Source organism: Cyrtonyx montezumae, unplaced genomic scaffold, assembly GCF_038088225.1.
Source record: "Cyrtonyx montezumae isolate F1298 unplaced genomic scaffold, pur_monq_1.0 scaffold_16, whole genome shotgun sequence".
In the NCBI taxonomy this organism is placed as follows: domain Eukaryota; kingdom Metazoa; phylum Chordata; class Aves; order Galliformes; family Odontophoridae; genus Cyrtonyx; species Cyrtonyx montezumae.
The window spans coordinates 7159016-7176006 of NW_027071892.1; the positions used below are offsets into that span (position 1 = coordinate 7159016).

Below are 16991 nucleotides of genomic sequence, written 5' to 3' on the forward strand. Positions count from 1 at the left end.
TTTTCACTTCTTTTTATTTTTGGTAAGATCAGGGAGAAGTCATCGCGATGTTAAGAATAATGAATAAGAACAATTAATTTCACAGGAATCACCAGAAACAAAATTAGTTTTTTGGGAACAGATGGACAGCTGTTTGAGGTTAGAAGAAAGAAAGAATGATCAAACTTAGCAAAAGGCCAAAAGCAAAGAGTGTTTTGAGGAATGTGTGTTCCTCCTGGCAAACAGGTCTTGTTTTAAGATAATGATCCACAGAATCTGCAAATGAGAATTTCTTTGGATTGTAGCCAAGCTGATTTCGTGCCTTGTCTATTCGGAAAGTGTGAGTTACAGTAACGTTCCAGACCTAAAATCCAAAAGGACAGTTACAGAAGTGACTTCGATGTCTTGTTTCACAGAACATAGACAAAAGTGTGTCAACAATGATATTACAACAGAATTAAAAATATGAAGATTGAGGCTCAAAAACACACCTATTTCAGATTCTGATTGTGTCCAGAGCTAACTAAGTTTATATGACTGACAAAGAGCCAAAGCTGTGCAACAACATTGGTGGACAGAGTGGAAAAGGAGTTTATGACACTAGTTTCTCACTTGTGATTGTTAAGCTCTACAAGTAAAAACTAAGGAAATCCCACACAACAAATCAGCACACCTCCCCCAAACTGACTCATGCATACAATGGAACTGTGGGTTTGTATTGCAGTGGTGCAGCTCCTCAGTTTTGCAGAAATGCACATCTAGGAACTGGAAAACACTCACTTTTGGATGGTTATATCCTCCGTGTTTGAAAGCAAGGTACCTGAGAAAGTGCACTACTAGTTGCACAGCCTCACTCATTTCTACTTCAGATATAGAAATGAGGTAGAAATATAAAAACTGATAGACAAACGTGGAGTGACTGAAAACCAACAGTGTCAGTTACGACTCAATCCCTTCTGCGTCCTGTTATGTTACATGCTACAATACGGTAAGAAACTAGAGATGACAGATTGAAGCATTTTGATGTATATTCTAAATCATAATATTGTATAAAAACATGTTTTAGATAAAAACGAACTTGTCCAGGTTTGTTGGAAGGACACTGACTTTTCATTCCTATTTATATTTATTTTAATGAACATTCTACCTATAGGCTAATCTTGTAGTATGATGACTGCTACCACATGAAACTGAGACTGTACACCTTCCTTTAACAGCTAGTTGCATGGCATAGGATTGCTCTCTGGAAACGATGATGCAGTGTCTGTTTTCCTCTCATCCCAGCACTGTGTCACTCACTCTGTCTTGCACCCCTATGTTGTCACTCTGAAGTCTTCGAGTGAGGATTAATTTCTGATCATTTTATTAGAGATGGCCAGAATGGTATGGAAAAACAAGGCCACAAATTGACTGCCGAAGCCTTGAGCAGAAAGACAGAGCTCTAACACCATCAGTATCCAGACGGTATATCATGCATTTTGTGAGAATTCTGATCAGAAATGTATAAACGTTCTCTCATTATATACTTACCTCATTCCTTGTCAAGAAAGGTGTAAAGCTAAAAAATGGCTTTAATGCCAGATGCAGATATTCCATCACAGCAGCTGTGAGACAGGAAGTTAATAAGACAGATGGATAACAATAAACAGATAACACTGACATTTCACATCCTGTAAGTCCTACTGACAACAGAAGATTCATTAAGATGTTGGAATGCGGTGTTTAATTTATTAAGTACATGATGAATTCAGTTTATTAATAGCCTTTAAATTATATCTGGATTATTAATATCAAATGGCACAAGTGATTATATTAATTACAATAATTCCTATGCCTCAGTCCATGAATTTTATAAAATCATTACATGGTTTTACAGACATTAACAAAGCAAATTTAAAAAAATAACACAATAATCAAATATGTAGTTTATTATTTTTACCTGCAATATGAACCAGGAAAACAGGAATCTGTATCCAGGGTTTACTGTATCCTAATTTTTCAAACTAGAGGGACATAAGAGGAAAGAATAACAGAGAATTTGTATTGAAGTGAGGATGGCAAAGAACAGAAAAATGAATATTGAAAAAATATATCTAAACTTTTTCCAGTTAATCCAGTTAAGTCTTCCATTCCTTCTTTGGTATCCATCTCACACCCTACAAATTAAATTGCATGGCAAATGTGAAACAATGCTATTTCCAAGGGGCAAGTGACAAGACAGAAACTAAATTTAGACAGAGGCCCACAGTTCAGCTGAAGTCATTTCCCTGAAAACATTTTCTGTGTAGGCATTGCAAGATAAAAACTTCAGCATTTTCCTAATACCCCAGCCTTTTGGTTATGATGTTGTGTCTTTTTAACTCACGACAGAATTTCAAATGGCTTTCCTTTTTGTGCTGCAGACAATAACATTAGCCAATAACTATTAGAGGCCTCCCAGGTACTAATATTAGTTTTCATGCACTTAGCTAAACTCTCTTAAAACAATAAAAGTCAAACTCCACAGCAGTGCATATTCAAAACTTCCTCTAAAACCGGTGCAACTTTGAGATATGCTAGGAGAAAAGAACAGACTTAAGTTTTATCTTTGATAATTTAGTAACTAACATGCATTTAACTTCACTTACTTAGTATGGTCTTTTAGTTAACCTCATGATTAGGGCTCATACATTCCATGAGAGCTACATGTGCATGCAATACTTACTAATGGAACTATCCATTCAGAAAATACGACGTTTTCACCATCATGTATGTAATATGCCTGTCCACTCTGTCAAAGAAGTAAAGAAAATTACAAAAACATTACACATTGGATTACATTTTCCTTCTTTCACATACCCGCTGTATTTGGTGATTTGGCAAATAACATACCAGGAAACATACAATGAAATGACATAAATCAGTTCAACAAACTGTTTTCACTGGACTTCACTATGACTTCAGACAGTGCACACACTCTTCAGTATGTTTCAAAACAGAAAAAAATGGAGTCAAAATATCAGCAGAACATACTTGCATTTGCACAAGCACACAAGAATTTTGAGAATTTAGCATACAGTCTGTTGGAGAAACTTTGGTCTCAAAGCATCAAAAGTGAAACTTATTTGGGAGCTAAAGCTAAGGCTACAGGAATAGGATGCTTATGTTGTTTACTTACAGCTACATAACCCTTCTCAGAGGTGAGAGCCTCAGCCGCAAGTAAGTGAGCTTGTACTAGGTTTCCTATGTGAACCCAGTTCATCAGAACTTTGTGATTCCCAAACTTGAAATTAAATAGTCTCCGCTGGATATTTACCTATGGACATTGAAAAAGAAATAACTACACAAAGACTGTTTATTACAAAGCATAATTATTTTCATTTTTCTCAGCCTGAATGCTTATGATTTGCTGTATGTGTACTCAATTACAGCACAAAGATTGCATCACAGGAAAAAAAAATAACAAAAGGTAATACTATTATAAATGTAGGACTATTGCCCTGATATGCAGTGGTGAAAAAGGATGGCATAATGGTATTTGCATGAGAATGCACTCTTCTGAAACTGAAAAGTATATTTAAAATACCCACTCTTTTCATTAAACGATCAGGAATATAAACCTAGCTCTTCTACCATTGTGTTTCTACTGTGCATTGTTTTTCCACTTAAAAATACAGCTTGATTCTTGCTATTTCTCAATATTTCTCACGCTATTGGTTATCATGCATCATGCAAATTGACACCAAGCTTTCTCCACAGTTTTTATGGGGGATCTGTTAAGACCTGGAGCCAAGGTGCTTCCTTCCTCTTACGTTCTGCCCTTACAACTACTTGTGGTGTCATCCAGGGCTGACTACGTAACACATACAGCTACCCGCGGCAGGTGGCGCTGCTCTTCGGGCCCATATATGCCTGGTGGACGGAGCACACAAGTACAGAGTTTAGCACCTCCTGAGAAAGAAAACAAAATGTGATTTTCAGATAGTTTTGACATCAGCATACGACAGGCAAACCACACTGCTTGAATTTTACATTTGGAAGTAAAGGATCAGTCTGACCATTCTACATGATTCTGCTTCACAGTTGTTTTCATCTCCGTATAAAACTGAATTGAATTCAATAGCAGTGGAAGATCCTACTTTAGCAGGCTGGAAAATAAAATCCCTCTGATCTCTCCTATGGCTAGGCCTCCTGCTTGAATGAATTTTCCATTTTTTGTTACATATAAAAGTTTATTAAATACTTATGACTCCATAACTGTAGACACACTTAATGCCAGGAGAAATGCATTCAGTTCACTATATACAGACATTTTGCTTGAAGCTCAATGGCATCATAAAAGAATGGAAGAGGTCTCTTAAACAGAGGCTTTCAAATTAGAATAAACTAAAATGAGCTCTATATGCGAATCAGCAATAGGCACAATTCCACCTTTTATGTGGGAAAGTTTAACAGGTGGTAGGCATTAGCTCAGTAGATAATCAGTGATGTTAAAACTGCATCCCCACCTAATGTTTATTTAATAAATTTCAGTTCAGAAAAATTGGCAAGAGTAAAATAACATGTATATAAAAGCAAGGAGAAATATTTATCTTGCCATATACACATAGATTTTTTGTCATATTTATTCTTACACCTGAAAATTCAGAAGTCAATATTATCCTGATATTGCCAATCTATTTAAGAAGCAGCAATTATTTTTGCAAGGTGACAGCAAGCTCTTGGGGATTATGAGAATGATTTATCAGACAGTGCACAGATGTTCAAAGTGACAGAAAGAATGGGTAAGAAAAGCAGAAATCCTGTATGTATTGTAAAGTTGGTAAGGTTTTACAATGATTTGAAGAAGTAAGGCAACATATGCTGGATTCTCACATCTGTTGTTAGTAAACAATTTCCCATCTGTCTTGGTATGTACATACAAAAGTTAATCATCCACTGAAGGCAGGTTTATATCAGTTCATTTTAAATACACTATTTATTGATGAGCCAGTAAACAGAGAAAGGCAGAGCACTACTAATGGTAGGTAAAATCCAAATGTTTCAGATGTACCTTTCAGTAAAGTTCCATTAGCAGCAAGAACCATTTGGTCTGCAATTGCCTTCGTTCTAGAGTAATGATTAAAATGCTATAAAGAAAGGCAGAATATGATCAACATTTTAATCACATTATTGTATCTGTGAAGGCAGACAAAGTTTATATCTGATAATGACTACATCTAGCCAGTTTGTAGACATCTACTGAACAAAATCAATCTGGAAATAACAGGAAGATATAGCACGTATATACTTCATGAAAAACAAACGTCAGACTTACAGCTTGGTTGTACAAATATAGCTTCCAAGTGAATTTGTGCCAGTTTTTTATGTACAGAAAGTTACTGATAATAAAAATTGCTGAGGTTAAAAATATTCAGAAAGACAGTCACTTGTGACAAAAAGAAAGAGTTACATTTTTTGTGCCAGATGTACTGAAAAAAACACATCAAAACAAATAGTAAGTTTGGTCATACAATGTTATTTTGAAATTGGAAAAAAGTTAAATATGAAATAAAAAACTAGACCTTCCAAAAATGTTTCAATTTCCTATTAAAATTATACAAAATATATTTATAAATATATACATAACTGTAACTACATAATCATGAACACTTATCTCCCAATTTTATCTTTTACTATTAACTTTGAAAAAAGCACCAAGTGTATTAAATGGGATTCTGGAACCAGCACATGCTGGATTGGTGATTACTTATTCACACTAGGTGACTCGTACATCTCTTGAATTTTATATTGCTATAATTTATACTGAAAATTATAGCTAACAGTTACACTGCAGTTGCACCTTCCTTCCTGCACCATCCACCTCTGCTGCTTGCTATTTCACGGCCATCATCGAAAAAAACATATGATTAAGGCTCAGAAACATGCAACTAATTGCAAATTCCTTAAATGCTTTATTAGAAGTCTGAGGTGCTGTGCAGGCTTTGCACTGACATTTCGAACTAACTATTTCAGGAGGCTTCAACAGACAAGTAGCAAGCGCTGTTTAGGATTCTTGGACACAGGATGTACAGTCTAAAATGACAGCTTTTAGCTGCAGGCAGGGTGCTGGGAGCAGGGAAGAACAAATGAGAAGCACAAGAGTGGCCAGAATGCAATGAGCTACAGATTTCAGCTAGAAAACATTCCCAAAAAGGCTGCAGCAAAGAAGGCAACTATTTCAGGGCAACCACGAGGTGAAGTAAGGAAGCATCAAGAAGGCAAGGTTTGGAAACATCAAAGAGGCATTAGTGAGTGTGCATAAAGATGTGGAATTTGATATTTAACAACATTCTTCAGTGCAAAGGTTCATGGGGCCATTTTATTCAATATTTACAGAGCAGCTGGGTTCCCTGAGAGCCATTCCTCTAAAAATCTTCCTGGGAAATGTCAGATCTTCTTTAATCATCTCAGGTATTTAAACATCCTCAATCTGGCTACTTTATATAATATAAAAGTAATATAAAATGATTTGAGTATCTCTTCATTATTCATGGGTCAATTTTTATTAATGAAAAATAATTCCATAGGATTTAATCTAATTTAATGCTTCCAGATCAACCTTCACATAATCTGCTCTTCAGAGTACAGCAAATGTCATGTCATCACATGAACAAAGTACCTTTTCCAGCGGAAAATAGGGCACAGTTTCTTCATCTCCTTCTTCAATAGGATTCCCTCCAAATACCACATTCACTGTACTGGTATATATCAGTCTAGGGATATTTCTTTGTTTGCAGACTACAACATTATAAAAAAATATATTGTTTATAACACAAATAAAGAGTGAGAAACAATATATGAACTGGAAAACTCTTTCTGAAAACAAGTATTACAAGAAAAAGTATGTTTTTAACATAGTATTATCTTTCATTCAGGTGGAATTTTTCATCTCAAATATTTGCTGTTTAAGTATTTCATACAGTGATCACCAAATGCTTTACGCAATCACAACTATCATATCTCCACCAGACTGTAATCATCCCCTGGAGAGAGGAAATTTCGTGGCAGGGAAAATAAAGCCTTCTTTCTTTTGAAAAACATTTATTAAAAAATGTTGATTTTACAAGCTGAATAACAAAGAGATGAGTAGAAACATTTCTGGTGATCCAACAGCTCCAAAAACCATCTGCTTCTTTGCAGAGATAGGGATTTTGGACAGCAGCCTGTTTGCAGACCACCATTTGTGACCGACAGAGAGCAGCAAACATTTCTGCTTCTTGCATCACAGTTACATGGATATCTGCACAGGTCAGTAGTCACATTAGAAAATATATTAGCTCTCTCCAGTGTGCATGACAAAACTCTGTCAATCTGTTCGTAAGTGACAAATGGCCAACAAATGTTAGCAAGAAACATACGCTGTCAATGTATGACCAGTGGTACACTAAATATAACTGAAACCAGTATTATTTCCAAAACAAAGTCTTAATTAAGGATTCCAGCTGAGAGTAGGGTGTCTAAATTCTACTGCATATGTCATTGCAAATTTCAATAATCCGCATTTCCTTTTGATTTAGCAATGCTTCTGAAGTTTAAGTGAATTAATATTCACGAAGTTACAGTTTTTGGAATCTACACAGCAGTCAGTCCAGCTGGCTGCTTGGCTCATTTTGAAAATAACAGAAGTAATTATTTGATGTAAGTATTTGGAAGATAATAAATAAAATGTGCTATTAAAATGGAGATTAACAGGGAACCACAACGTTCATACTCCTCCCAGATTCTTGCATTGTTAGGAGCTTACAGGAATATGACAGGGCATGTTCCTGTGGGTTCAGATGTTGGGGTAAGAAGAAGGTAAGATGTTGCAACCTTTTTCCTCCAGCTCATTTAGACCTTGAGTTGCCTACCAATTCACTGTAATTATTCTGGTTTGGGTTTCTTTCAGTAATAACTCACAGTCATGCCCAGGCAGAATGAAAATGGGTCTATATTAAAACTGTTTTTGCCATTTTGCTTTTTGATTATTTTTGTTGTTGTTTGGGTTTTGATGGAAAAGCAAAGAGAATGCAGATTTGGAATTTATTATACACTTTGAAATGTTCTTTCTAGAGTTGAATATATATGAGGAAATCTGCTGACGCTTGTTAGCAGATATTATTTAAAAATCAGTATATAATAGAAAAGGGTCAGATTAGACAGGGTCAACGAGAACGGATATAATAATGTGTAACATAATAGCTAAATATACTTAGAATATTTATCTCACCTAATTATTTACAATACAACAAAGTTGCACATCTCTCATCACATTTCTATGAAGAAAAAAGATAATTCTTCTTCATCATGTAGTGAAGGAAAAAGATAAACCATTACGTGGTAGAGATTTGGTCTGCCAAGGAATGGAGTCCAGGTTGAAAACTTATCCTCAGTCCAATACAGTGGCAAATTTCCTACCTGTTCTAATGGAATCTGAGTTTCATTCCATCTAAAAAGTTAATCATTTTCTGTATTAGAAGGATGAAATATTTCAAATCTGTTGTAGGTTTTCTCACATTAGGGCCCTGTTCTGCTCACCTAACTTTATATCATACTCTGAGATCAAGGCAGGAAGAGTCTCTTTTAAATGCCAGATGAACACAGGAAATATCCAATTAGAAGCTTTTTGAATTCAGTTGGTTTGGGTCAAATGCAAAGAAAGAAAGTTTAGGTACATACCATCAATTATGATTTTAGTGCCACCAACATTTATGGATTCAATCTGCTCTTTCTTTTGAAGCTATAAAAAAATTTGCATAAAATCTAATTAATTTATCAAGTCACATTCACAATACAATCATTACAACGGATAGACCTAGAAGAGCTATGGCCTTTCTTATTTGTAGGTGTTAAAATTTTCTGTTCTTCTGACATACAGAGATTTCTAGCAGTTCTCATTTTTAATTGCCTCGCTTTTCTCTGCATAGCGCATCAGTTTCATGGTCTGACATATACTACCTAAGGAACATCTCCCTTGTCCCTGCATGGATAACCTTCATGATCAACTTTTGTCTCACCTAAATACCACTTAACCATAGTCTCTGACTACTGTATGGAGACAAATCTTTTCTTTCACAAGAATAAAGAGAGAAAATGTTAGGAAAATTGTACTTGCTTGTTCTAATCCTGACATTCCACAAGCAGCCACATGAAAAACACAGTCAGCCCCTTCACATGCTTTGAGCACTGCTTCGTAATCCCTCACATCACCCTGTAAAATGAGAAAGAAATTGATTTTGTCTGATAGAACTCATTGAATTTGCCATACCATCAATATTCTATATGGCTATTAACAAAAAATTGAAGTCATTCTGATCTATTTCTTACAATAATCGACTACCACTAAATAAAGAATCACAGACAAAGAAAAATCCATGAGTAAGACTTTTCTTAATATTGCATTGCAAAACAATTTGACTCTTGATAGCCTCAATTACAATGCATATTTTCACACTTCGTCCTGCAGGCTGGCAAAACTTGTTTGACTTGAATGGGAGCAGCATATGCCTGAGGGCAGGAGAATCAAGTCCAAATGATGCTAAAACATAGCAAGGAGAGTTCAGCTGATTGCTAAGGAATCACCAAAGTTGAGAACTCACTGTCTGTTAGCAATCACACTGCCTGAACAAAAATCGCTTTGCCTATCTAAGCTTTACTTTAAGTGCTCAGAAACACAAATTTAATTACAGTTTCATTCAAGGTCAAAACTGAAGACTATACCCTATACACTACATGAATCTTAAATTGTAGTGTAAGTTAGTGTGGTATTTCAACAAAATGACAGTGCACTTATTTACAAATTAGGAGATCTTAAAGATTAGATATTATTTAATGTATTGTAGTGAAACTAATAGAATAATAACAAAAGATATGGCTGGAGTTAAGACTAAAAGATCATATGATCAGTCTTTAACTCAAACTTTTCTGAGTTTGCAAAAATATTGCACAAGCATGGCTGACTTACACTTCCTACTGACAACCAAATGCCAACATAGCTACTCAGTATAGTAATAGTAGCAATCTCCAAATCACTGATCACCTCAGATATGTGTGCCTCAATACCTCACTTACATGGTAGTTACATTTTGTAGGTAATTCACTATAGCAATTTTCTTTTTTAATTAAATTCTGTAACAATTTTTTCAGAAAACTGTTTGAGCCATATCCCTTGAATCTCTTTAAAAAGATGTAAACTAATATCAATGCACCAACTCCAAATAAATTCTGCAGATGTACATTATTAACAAATCAAGCCTATGGCTTTTGAATTGTTGACAATACTCTATCACTGCTCCACTTTTTTTAAAAAGCTGTTTATTAAATTAAGCATAAGAACAGCCATTCTGGCTCAGACTAAAAGTCTGCCTGGCCCATTATTCTGTCCACTGCACAACCATGCAGAGCAGCATCATATGTCCTCCTCTGCCATCCTCACCACTTTCCCACCTGGTGGTGACATGGCTAGAAGAAATGCATCCCAGCACCTGGGAAAGGAATGTTGTGATTACATTCTGCTTTGCCATCAACATTTCTAAATTTAGTGATGGTGTTTAAGAGTTCTTACACTAAACACTCAATCCAGATCAGTTAGATGATACTCTGTCTAGCTAGAGCTTCTGTAAGATGACAGGAGCCGCACACAAAGTGCTAGAGCATGCCTGCACATTCCGATTCCCAAATCTGAGTGGGTGAAGCAACTGCAAAGAGTAAGTGTTCCCCCATATTGGGGAATATTGGGGTTTGCTGTTCTCCACAGGTAGCTGTGAACCATTAAATATTTCAGGTCTTTTCTTGCTCCCTCTCTCTTGCAGACATAACAAATAAATATATTGAATTGTTATGAATAAAAAGTAATCAGAGCCCATAAATGGTTGCTCTAGGAAGAGCAGGTACAGGGCAAGCCTATGTGATACTCCAGAACACTCTTTCATGACCATATATTTTTATTCAGAACATTTCTTCAGTCTAATTTAACTGTTTAGCAAACTCAGTGGAAATAAACTTTTGGCAAGGCTTTGTATATGCATTTTTTCCCACTGCATGAAAAAACAACCTATTTTGTTTATACCGATCTGGCTCCTCATTTCATTTAACGACCTTTCTTTCTTGCACTGGAAAGATCAGTGAACAGTCACCCTCTATGCCTTTCCATCCCTTTCACAGTTTGAAGATCTTCCACTCTAAAATCATCTCGGACAGTCTGGAAAGTCCTATTTTCTTTAATCATTCTTTGTATTGAAGTTATGCTATTTATGTGATCATTATTTCCCTGTTCTGCTCTCACATTTTTACTTCAAACAACTACATTGAGAAGTAAACTTTGTCACTTCCTTGCTCACTCCTTCATCTAGGTTAAGTATGAATGTGTTGAACGGCACATCTCAGAACAGGATTCCAGATCTTCACTGGTGGCATTCAGCAAACTGACCACTTGGTCACCTGCTTGCTGTCTTTTAATCAGTTACTTATGCATGCAAAGACCTGTTATCATGACTTCTTACTGTCCTTAGAAACAACTACAGAAAAACTTTTATAAAAAATTCCTAAGAGGAAAACTTGCTTATGTGCATAGAACTAGTATGACTTTACTTCACTGCTGTTAAATATGCAATTTCAACATACCTTGAAAAAGTCTGCACCATTTGGAATTTCCCATTTAGGTTTTCGTACATCAAATAGAACAACAGCAACTCCTGCATTGACAAGAGCACAACCCAGATTGTATCCCAGGTAGCCTCCACCTCCTGTCACCACTGTCCTCCTGCTTTTAACCAGTGGTTCAATGTGCTTGGTCAGTTTGTTCTCACATAGGAGGTCCCTGTGAAGTTCCTCTGTAGATTCTTCTTGCAACATGGCTGCAAGATAAAATGTCTCGTGTAAATTCTTACATGGTACACTGGAATTGAGAGAATTTCAGTAAATTTCATGTTACAATGATCCTTTTGTAACTATACAAATTTTATTTTATTTATTTTATTATCTCAATGTGCTCAAAGTTATATCAATTCGTAGTTTTGGTAATGGTATTTCTATGTAAAATTTGTAATGAATCTGGATACTTTTACATTCCAGTATAGTCTTTTCCTTTTATGTATGTTTCATGTTATATAGAAACGTAGAGAAATTATAGGATTTTAGAGATATGATAGTTACCAGAACTTAACATATCAATGTAACCACATCAACAGATGTGATTATGTTTTTGGTGCTTAATAAATCAAATGTTATATCCTTGAAGACTCACTGGTTTCTGATCTATTAAAGTCAAACTGATGCTAGCCTAATAGTCAGGAAAAACATTAGAGAATATGAGAAAGGACTTGAATCTGTTTTTTAAAATCTATATTTCATGTTTGGTTCACAGTTCTTCAGTGAAGGCAAAAATTCATTGTCATTTCAAACTTTTTTGGTTTACATAACAATGTTTAATCTGCCTGCTCTTACCAACTTCTGTTGGTATTTCTTTTCATGAGATCATTCATATACAGCTGTTTTATCTACTTGGAAGACTGATTAGATTATCATAGAGCTTCAGGTTGGATATTAAGAAGAATTTCTTCTCAGAAAGAGTGGTTGGCATTGGAACAGATTGCCCAGGAAATAAGCAGAGTCACCATCCCTGAAGGTGTTTAAGGAAGTGGTAGTTACAGCACTTAGGACATGGTTTAGTGGGCCTTTTTCTGGATGAAAAATGATTTTATTCTACAAGAATCACTTTTTAGTGACACACTCATTCTGCAATTAAAATCACTGGTATTCCAATCCATAGTATCATAGTACTCATATGAAATTAATGCAGTTAATTTTCCTGCATCAGATAGCCCCTATTGTCCTCATGTGGCCTTTACAGATTAGGATCTAAGCCTCCGTGTCCCCAGACAGAAATTCAGAGTATATACACCTAAAAACAGTCAAATTAAGTCCTAGTAAAGTGGAAGGCAAGCTGAGTGCCTGTCACTCTAGTTTGAAAATATGGACCCAATTTCATGTAAATTGTTACTATGGTTCTTTCATAGTTGGGAATAGGTCTAGATAGCAACATGCTTGCACACTTCTGAAGACTATCTGTAGAAATCTTACAACAGTTGCGTATAGGTTTTGCTCTCAGTCATTTATATCAGCATTCAGCAGAGATCATGCAGAATTGGCCATGTTTGGAAACAGACAGCTGCATCACTTCCACAGTGACAAAGACAGAGCAGAAAAAACACAAAGTGATCCCACTGTATGCAGTTACAGACTATTTTGTCCCCAATTCATTATTTTTTTATAATTTTGTTTTTCATATTTTTCTTTTTCTTCTGCTCTGCTTTTCTGATTTCAGACATTGGGAAATAATCTGTAGCAGTTCACTCTGCTATACTATTTTATCACCAATGCCAGCTCACTAAATTCAATGAAACAAATAGCATAACAATGGAAACATGAGCTCCTTATGTTGAAAAAATATCCTGATACTTAGAAGAAAAATAATCCACATTTCCAAGCACAGTTTAAGTGAGAACTATTAAAATAAAACTAAGATATGCTTCTTGTCTTATGGAAAATAAAATTTACATCTCTAAATCATGCTTTGCAGTAGCTTTAAGCCATATAAAATTATTTCAGTTTGCATTCCATTAAAAGATGCACTTTCCTGTACCCAATAAGGACAGCTAGACTCAAGATTGTCAGTTAAAAAACATTCTGTTAATTGCATATATTTGAAGGCTGACAGTCATCATTAGTATCTCTTCATATTTTAAGTTAGCTGTAGATTGTATCAGAAAGCATCACATAAGTTGGAGGTTTTTGCTAGAAATCTCCTGCTCCAAAGGCACTAATAGAATCTGAACAGGCATTAGCAAATTTTCAACATACACAATTTCATATTAAAAAAAATATTTCCAGAATCAGTGACTTCCTTGTTTCTGAAGATTTTGTAGAAGTTTATTCATGCATTCTGCATATTATGCATAGTTACATCTTAAGCAGTAAACGAAGTATGAGTTCTTAGCTCCTCTAATGCCATTTCAAATTTAGAAATGCAGAAATTCCCCACAGAAAGTTAGATTTAAACATTTCAGGTTATTAAAAATAGCTCAAGAAATAGCAGAGTACCCTTGGTAGAATCGTGGATGTCAGCGTTCTCCTCGTGCTTCCTGTCCAAGTAAGGTGATGGGATTTGCCTTGCTGAACAATTAGTAACACGAGGTACTCAGGCAAACAGAGCTGTTCAGGTGTGCTCAGGTCCTTTTGTTGTTCCTGCTCCTTTGTAGCTGGTGGCTGGGCTGGGAGCCAAAAAAGGGCAGGGCTTAATTTGTACATAATTCACATTCCACATCATATCCTTCTAAATATCTTACTGTTACCTTGTAATAGGATTGCTAAGACACTAGACAACACAAATATACTACTGTATCATCATTCTGTAGATAAATTGCTCTGGATTACTAAAACGTCTCAGTGTTTACAGAAGTACAGAGAAAAAAGTTCTTATGATAATCTGGAAGTCTTAACTCTAATGCTTGAAAACAAATTCCTTTCTCACAGTTATGTGGCAACCAGTCACTACTGGTGTTCCCCAGGGACCAGAACTGGGGTGATCCTGTTTAATATCTTTACTGATGATCTGGAAGAGGGGACTGAGCGCGCTGTCAGTACATTTGCAGATGACACTAAGCTGGGAGGAAGTGCTGATCTGAGGCCAACTGTATGAGCTTTAACAAGATCAAGTGCTGGGTCACAACAACCCCAGGCAACGCTACAGGCATGGGGTAGAGTGGCTGGAAAGCTGCAGGGAGAAAAGGAATCCGGGGCTATTAGTCAACAGATGGCTGAACATAAGCCAGCAGTGTGCTCACGTGGCCAAGAAAGACAGTGACATCCTGGCTAGTATCAGAAATAGTGCAGCCAGCAAACACAAGAAGTGAGGCCACACCTTGAGTGCTGCGCTCATTTTTGGATATTAGGAAAAACTGCTTATCAGAAAGAGCAGTCAGGCACAGGCTGCACAGAGAAGTGGTGGAATCACTGTCCCTGGAGGCATTCAAGAGAAGGACAGATGTAGCACTGATGAACATCATTTAGTGAGCATGGTAGGGGTGGTTCGACAGTTGGACTAAATGAACTTAGAGGTCTTTTCCAACCTTACTGATTATATGATTCTAATCAACTTTGGAAGGATACCTCTCAACTAATATCAGACTGAAATGTACTTCATTTCCCTTTCACCAACAGTTTTCAATCTAAATTTGGAAAGAGAAGAAATAAAAATCTTGTTTGGGAATCATACTTAACTCCTTCATCTTGATTATTTTATTTTCATCTCCATCCAGTTTTGTAGGCACAAGAGTTATTCTCCCATTTCCAAGATGAGTGAAGTACAGGCAGCAAACTACCTGCTACACAACAGAACTGGAAAAAGATTTATTCTCAAATAATGCATTTAAAATTAATAATTATTTATTATTATGGAAGTTCTCTGATTCTGAGATTTTAAAGCACTTTTAAAACACACAACCTGTCAAATTAAACAATGAGAAATCAAAACCAACATTTAAAAACGGGTGTGTCTTAATACTAGGCTTCTGTAGTTAAGATGCTGAAGGAACACTCCCAGATCTAAATATAAATTACTTCTATTTTAAAAGTTGGCATATTAAGAATACCTCAAGTTCATAGGTGACTTCATAATTTACATACAATTTAATGGTCACGTGTTCACAAGCACACAGACTGACACCTCGGCAAACGCATTTTAGTATAATATATATGCATTTCAGTCCTTGAGTTTGCATTAGACTCCTCTAACCTGATAAGTAAGTTCACATTTCTCAAATCACAAAATGAGCGACAAGTCAGAGTAAAATTTTACCAGATTAAAATCCTTAGGAATACAAAATTCCCTCTGTTGAGCTGGCCACAGCACTGACAGATTTTTACCATTTTGTATGCAAAGAAAAACGTTATTCCATCAGTTTCAGGACTACAAAAGAACTATACCACAAGTCACAGCAGCTGGTCAGTACTGCTCAGTGAATATCAACGAGGAATACTTTCATTTGGCTCTGGGTTCCCCTTTGGCCAGGAGAAGACATCTCAGAAGAGCTTCCAGAAATGCTATTTTATATCACACTCTTACTTTCAATATTAACGAAGAATAGAGGTGGTTATATTTTATTCACTAAATCCTGCTATGTCTTGTTGAAGGAAACAGAATCTTAAGTTACAACAAGAAATTATGCTGCATTAACACTTTTGGTCCGGAATGACATTCATATAGAGTTTCTACATTTTCTCCTGTAACCACCCACGATTCATACAGGCAGACAGAAATAAGCAAACAGGCAGTACTTCTGGATTGCTGCAGGAAACTCAACAGGCAGGAAAACAACAAGAAGGTGTCAGAAAGTTTACAGATTGTTTACAGAGAGTTTGCATTTCTGAAGTACCATGATGGTTTATTAAACGTTACTCACATCCAGTCTGTAAAGCAGTGTTGAAAGGTAATTGCATTGTTTCACAGAGGAATCTAGTACACTTACACAAGCTGATTTTAAATTGCATGCTGATAGGACCACTGATATATCTGAATTGAGTGAGTAGGATTCAGGGCCTGGTTGAGACAAGATGCTGCATGTCTGCAGGACAAAAAGGAACAGTTGTTTCCACCTAGTGCTGCAGGCACCAGTGCTGAACACTGGACCACAGATGGATGTGGTATTATTAAAAAGAATATATAGTTTATTTTCTTGGTAATGCTCAAGTTTTCAGCCCACCCCTGAGTTTTTTGTCATCAAAAATGAAGAGGAAATAATGCAATAGGTCACTTCAAAAGCATCTTAGGCCAGACTAGAGATAATGAGCTAAGAGTTGTCTTCTTATTCTACCTTGAGGCCCAGGCATTATTTTGTTTTTGAGTCTATTGCCAAATTGTTGCCCTTTGGAGAATCATCTCTCAAATCATTACTGTTTCATATCACAGTTCTGAGTATATACAACAAATCTACTTAAAAGTTATGTATCCACTA

General features: G+C 36.0%; 1 protein-coding gene across 1 annotated transcript; it reads right to left on the reverse strand.

The window, feature by feature from the left end:
* Positions 1-118: 118 nt before the first annotated feature.
* On the reverse strand, positions 119-15332 carry LOC136046180 (putative short-chain dehydrogenase/reductase family 42E member 2). Its single transcript, XM_065732600.1, has 13 exons — positions 15254-15332; positions 14080-14249; positions 11602-11834; positions 9095-9190; positions 8659-8719; positions 6620-6738; positions 5012-5087; positions 3827-3909; positions 3137-3274; positions 2684-2749; positions 1919-1982; positions 1510-1583; positions 119-343 (listed from the first exon to the last, which is right to left on the reverse strand). The coding sequence occupies exons 3-13, from the start codon at positions 11830-11832 to the stop codon at positions 140-142; spliced, it is 1212 nt and encodes a 403-aa protein (XP_065588672.1). The 5' UTR covers positions 11833-11834; positions 14080-14249; positions 15254-15332; the 3' UTR covers positions 119-139.
* Positions 15333-16991: the final 1659 nt, after the last annotated feature.

Bases quoted from the DNA above. Each gene is read 5' to 3' on its own strand.
- LOC136046180 (XM_065732600.1), bottom strand. From the start codon at position 11,832: ATGTTGCAAGAAGAATCTACAGAGGAACTTCACAGGGACCTCCTATGT. The intron at 3,275-3,826 runs GTATGTGTTACG...CAATGTCCATAG, and splicing joins GCCACCTGCCGCGGGTAGCT to GTAAATATCCAGCGGAGACT. The intron at 2,750-3,136 runs GTAAGTAAACAA...CTTCTTTGACAG, and splicing joins CTGAGAAGGGTTATGTAGCT to AGTGGACAGGCATATTACAT.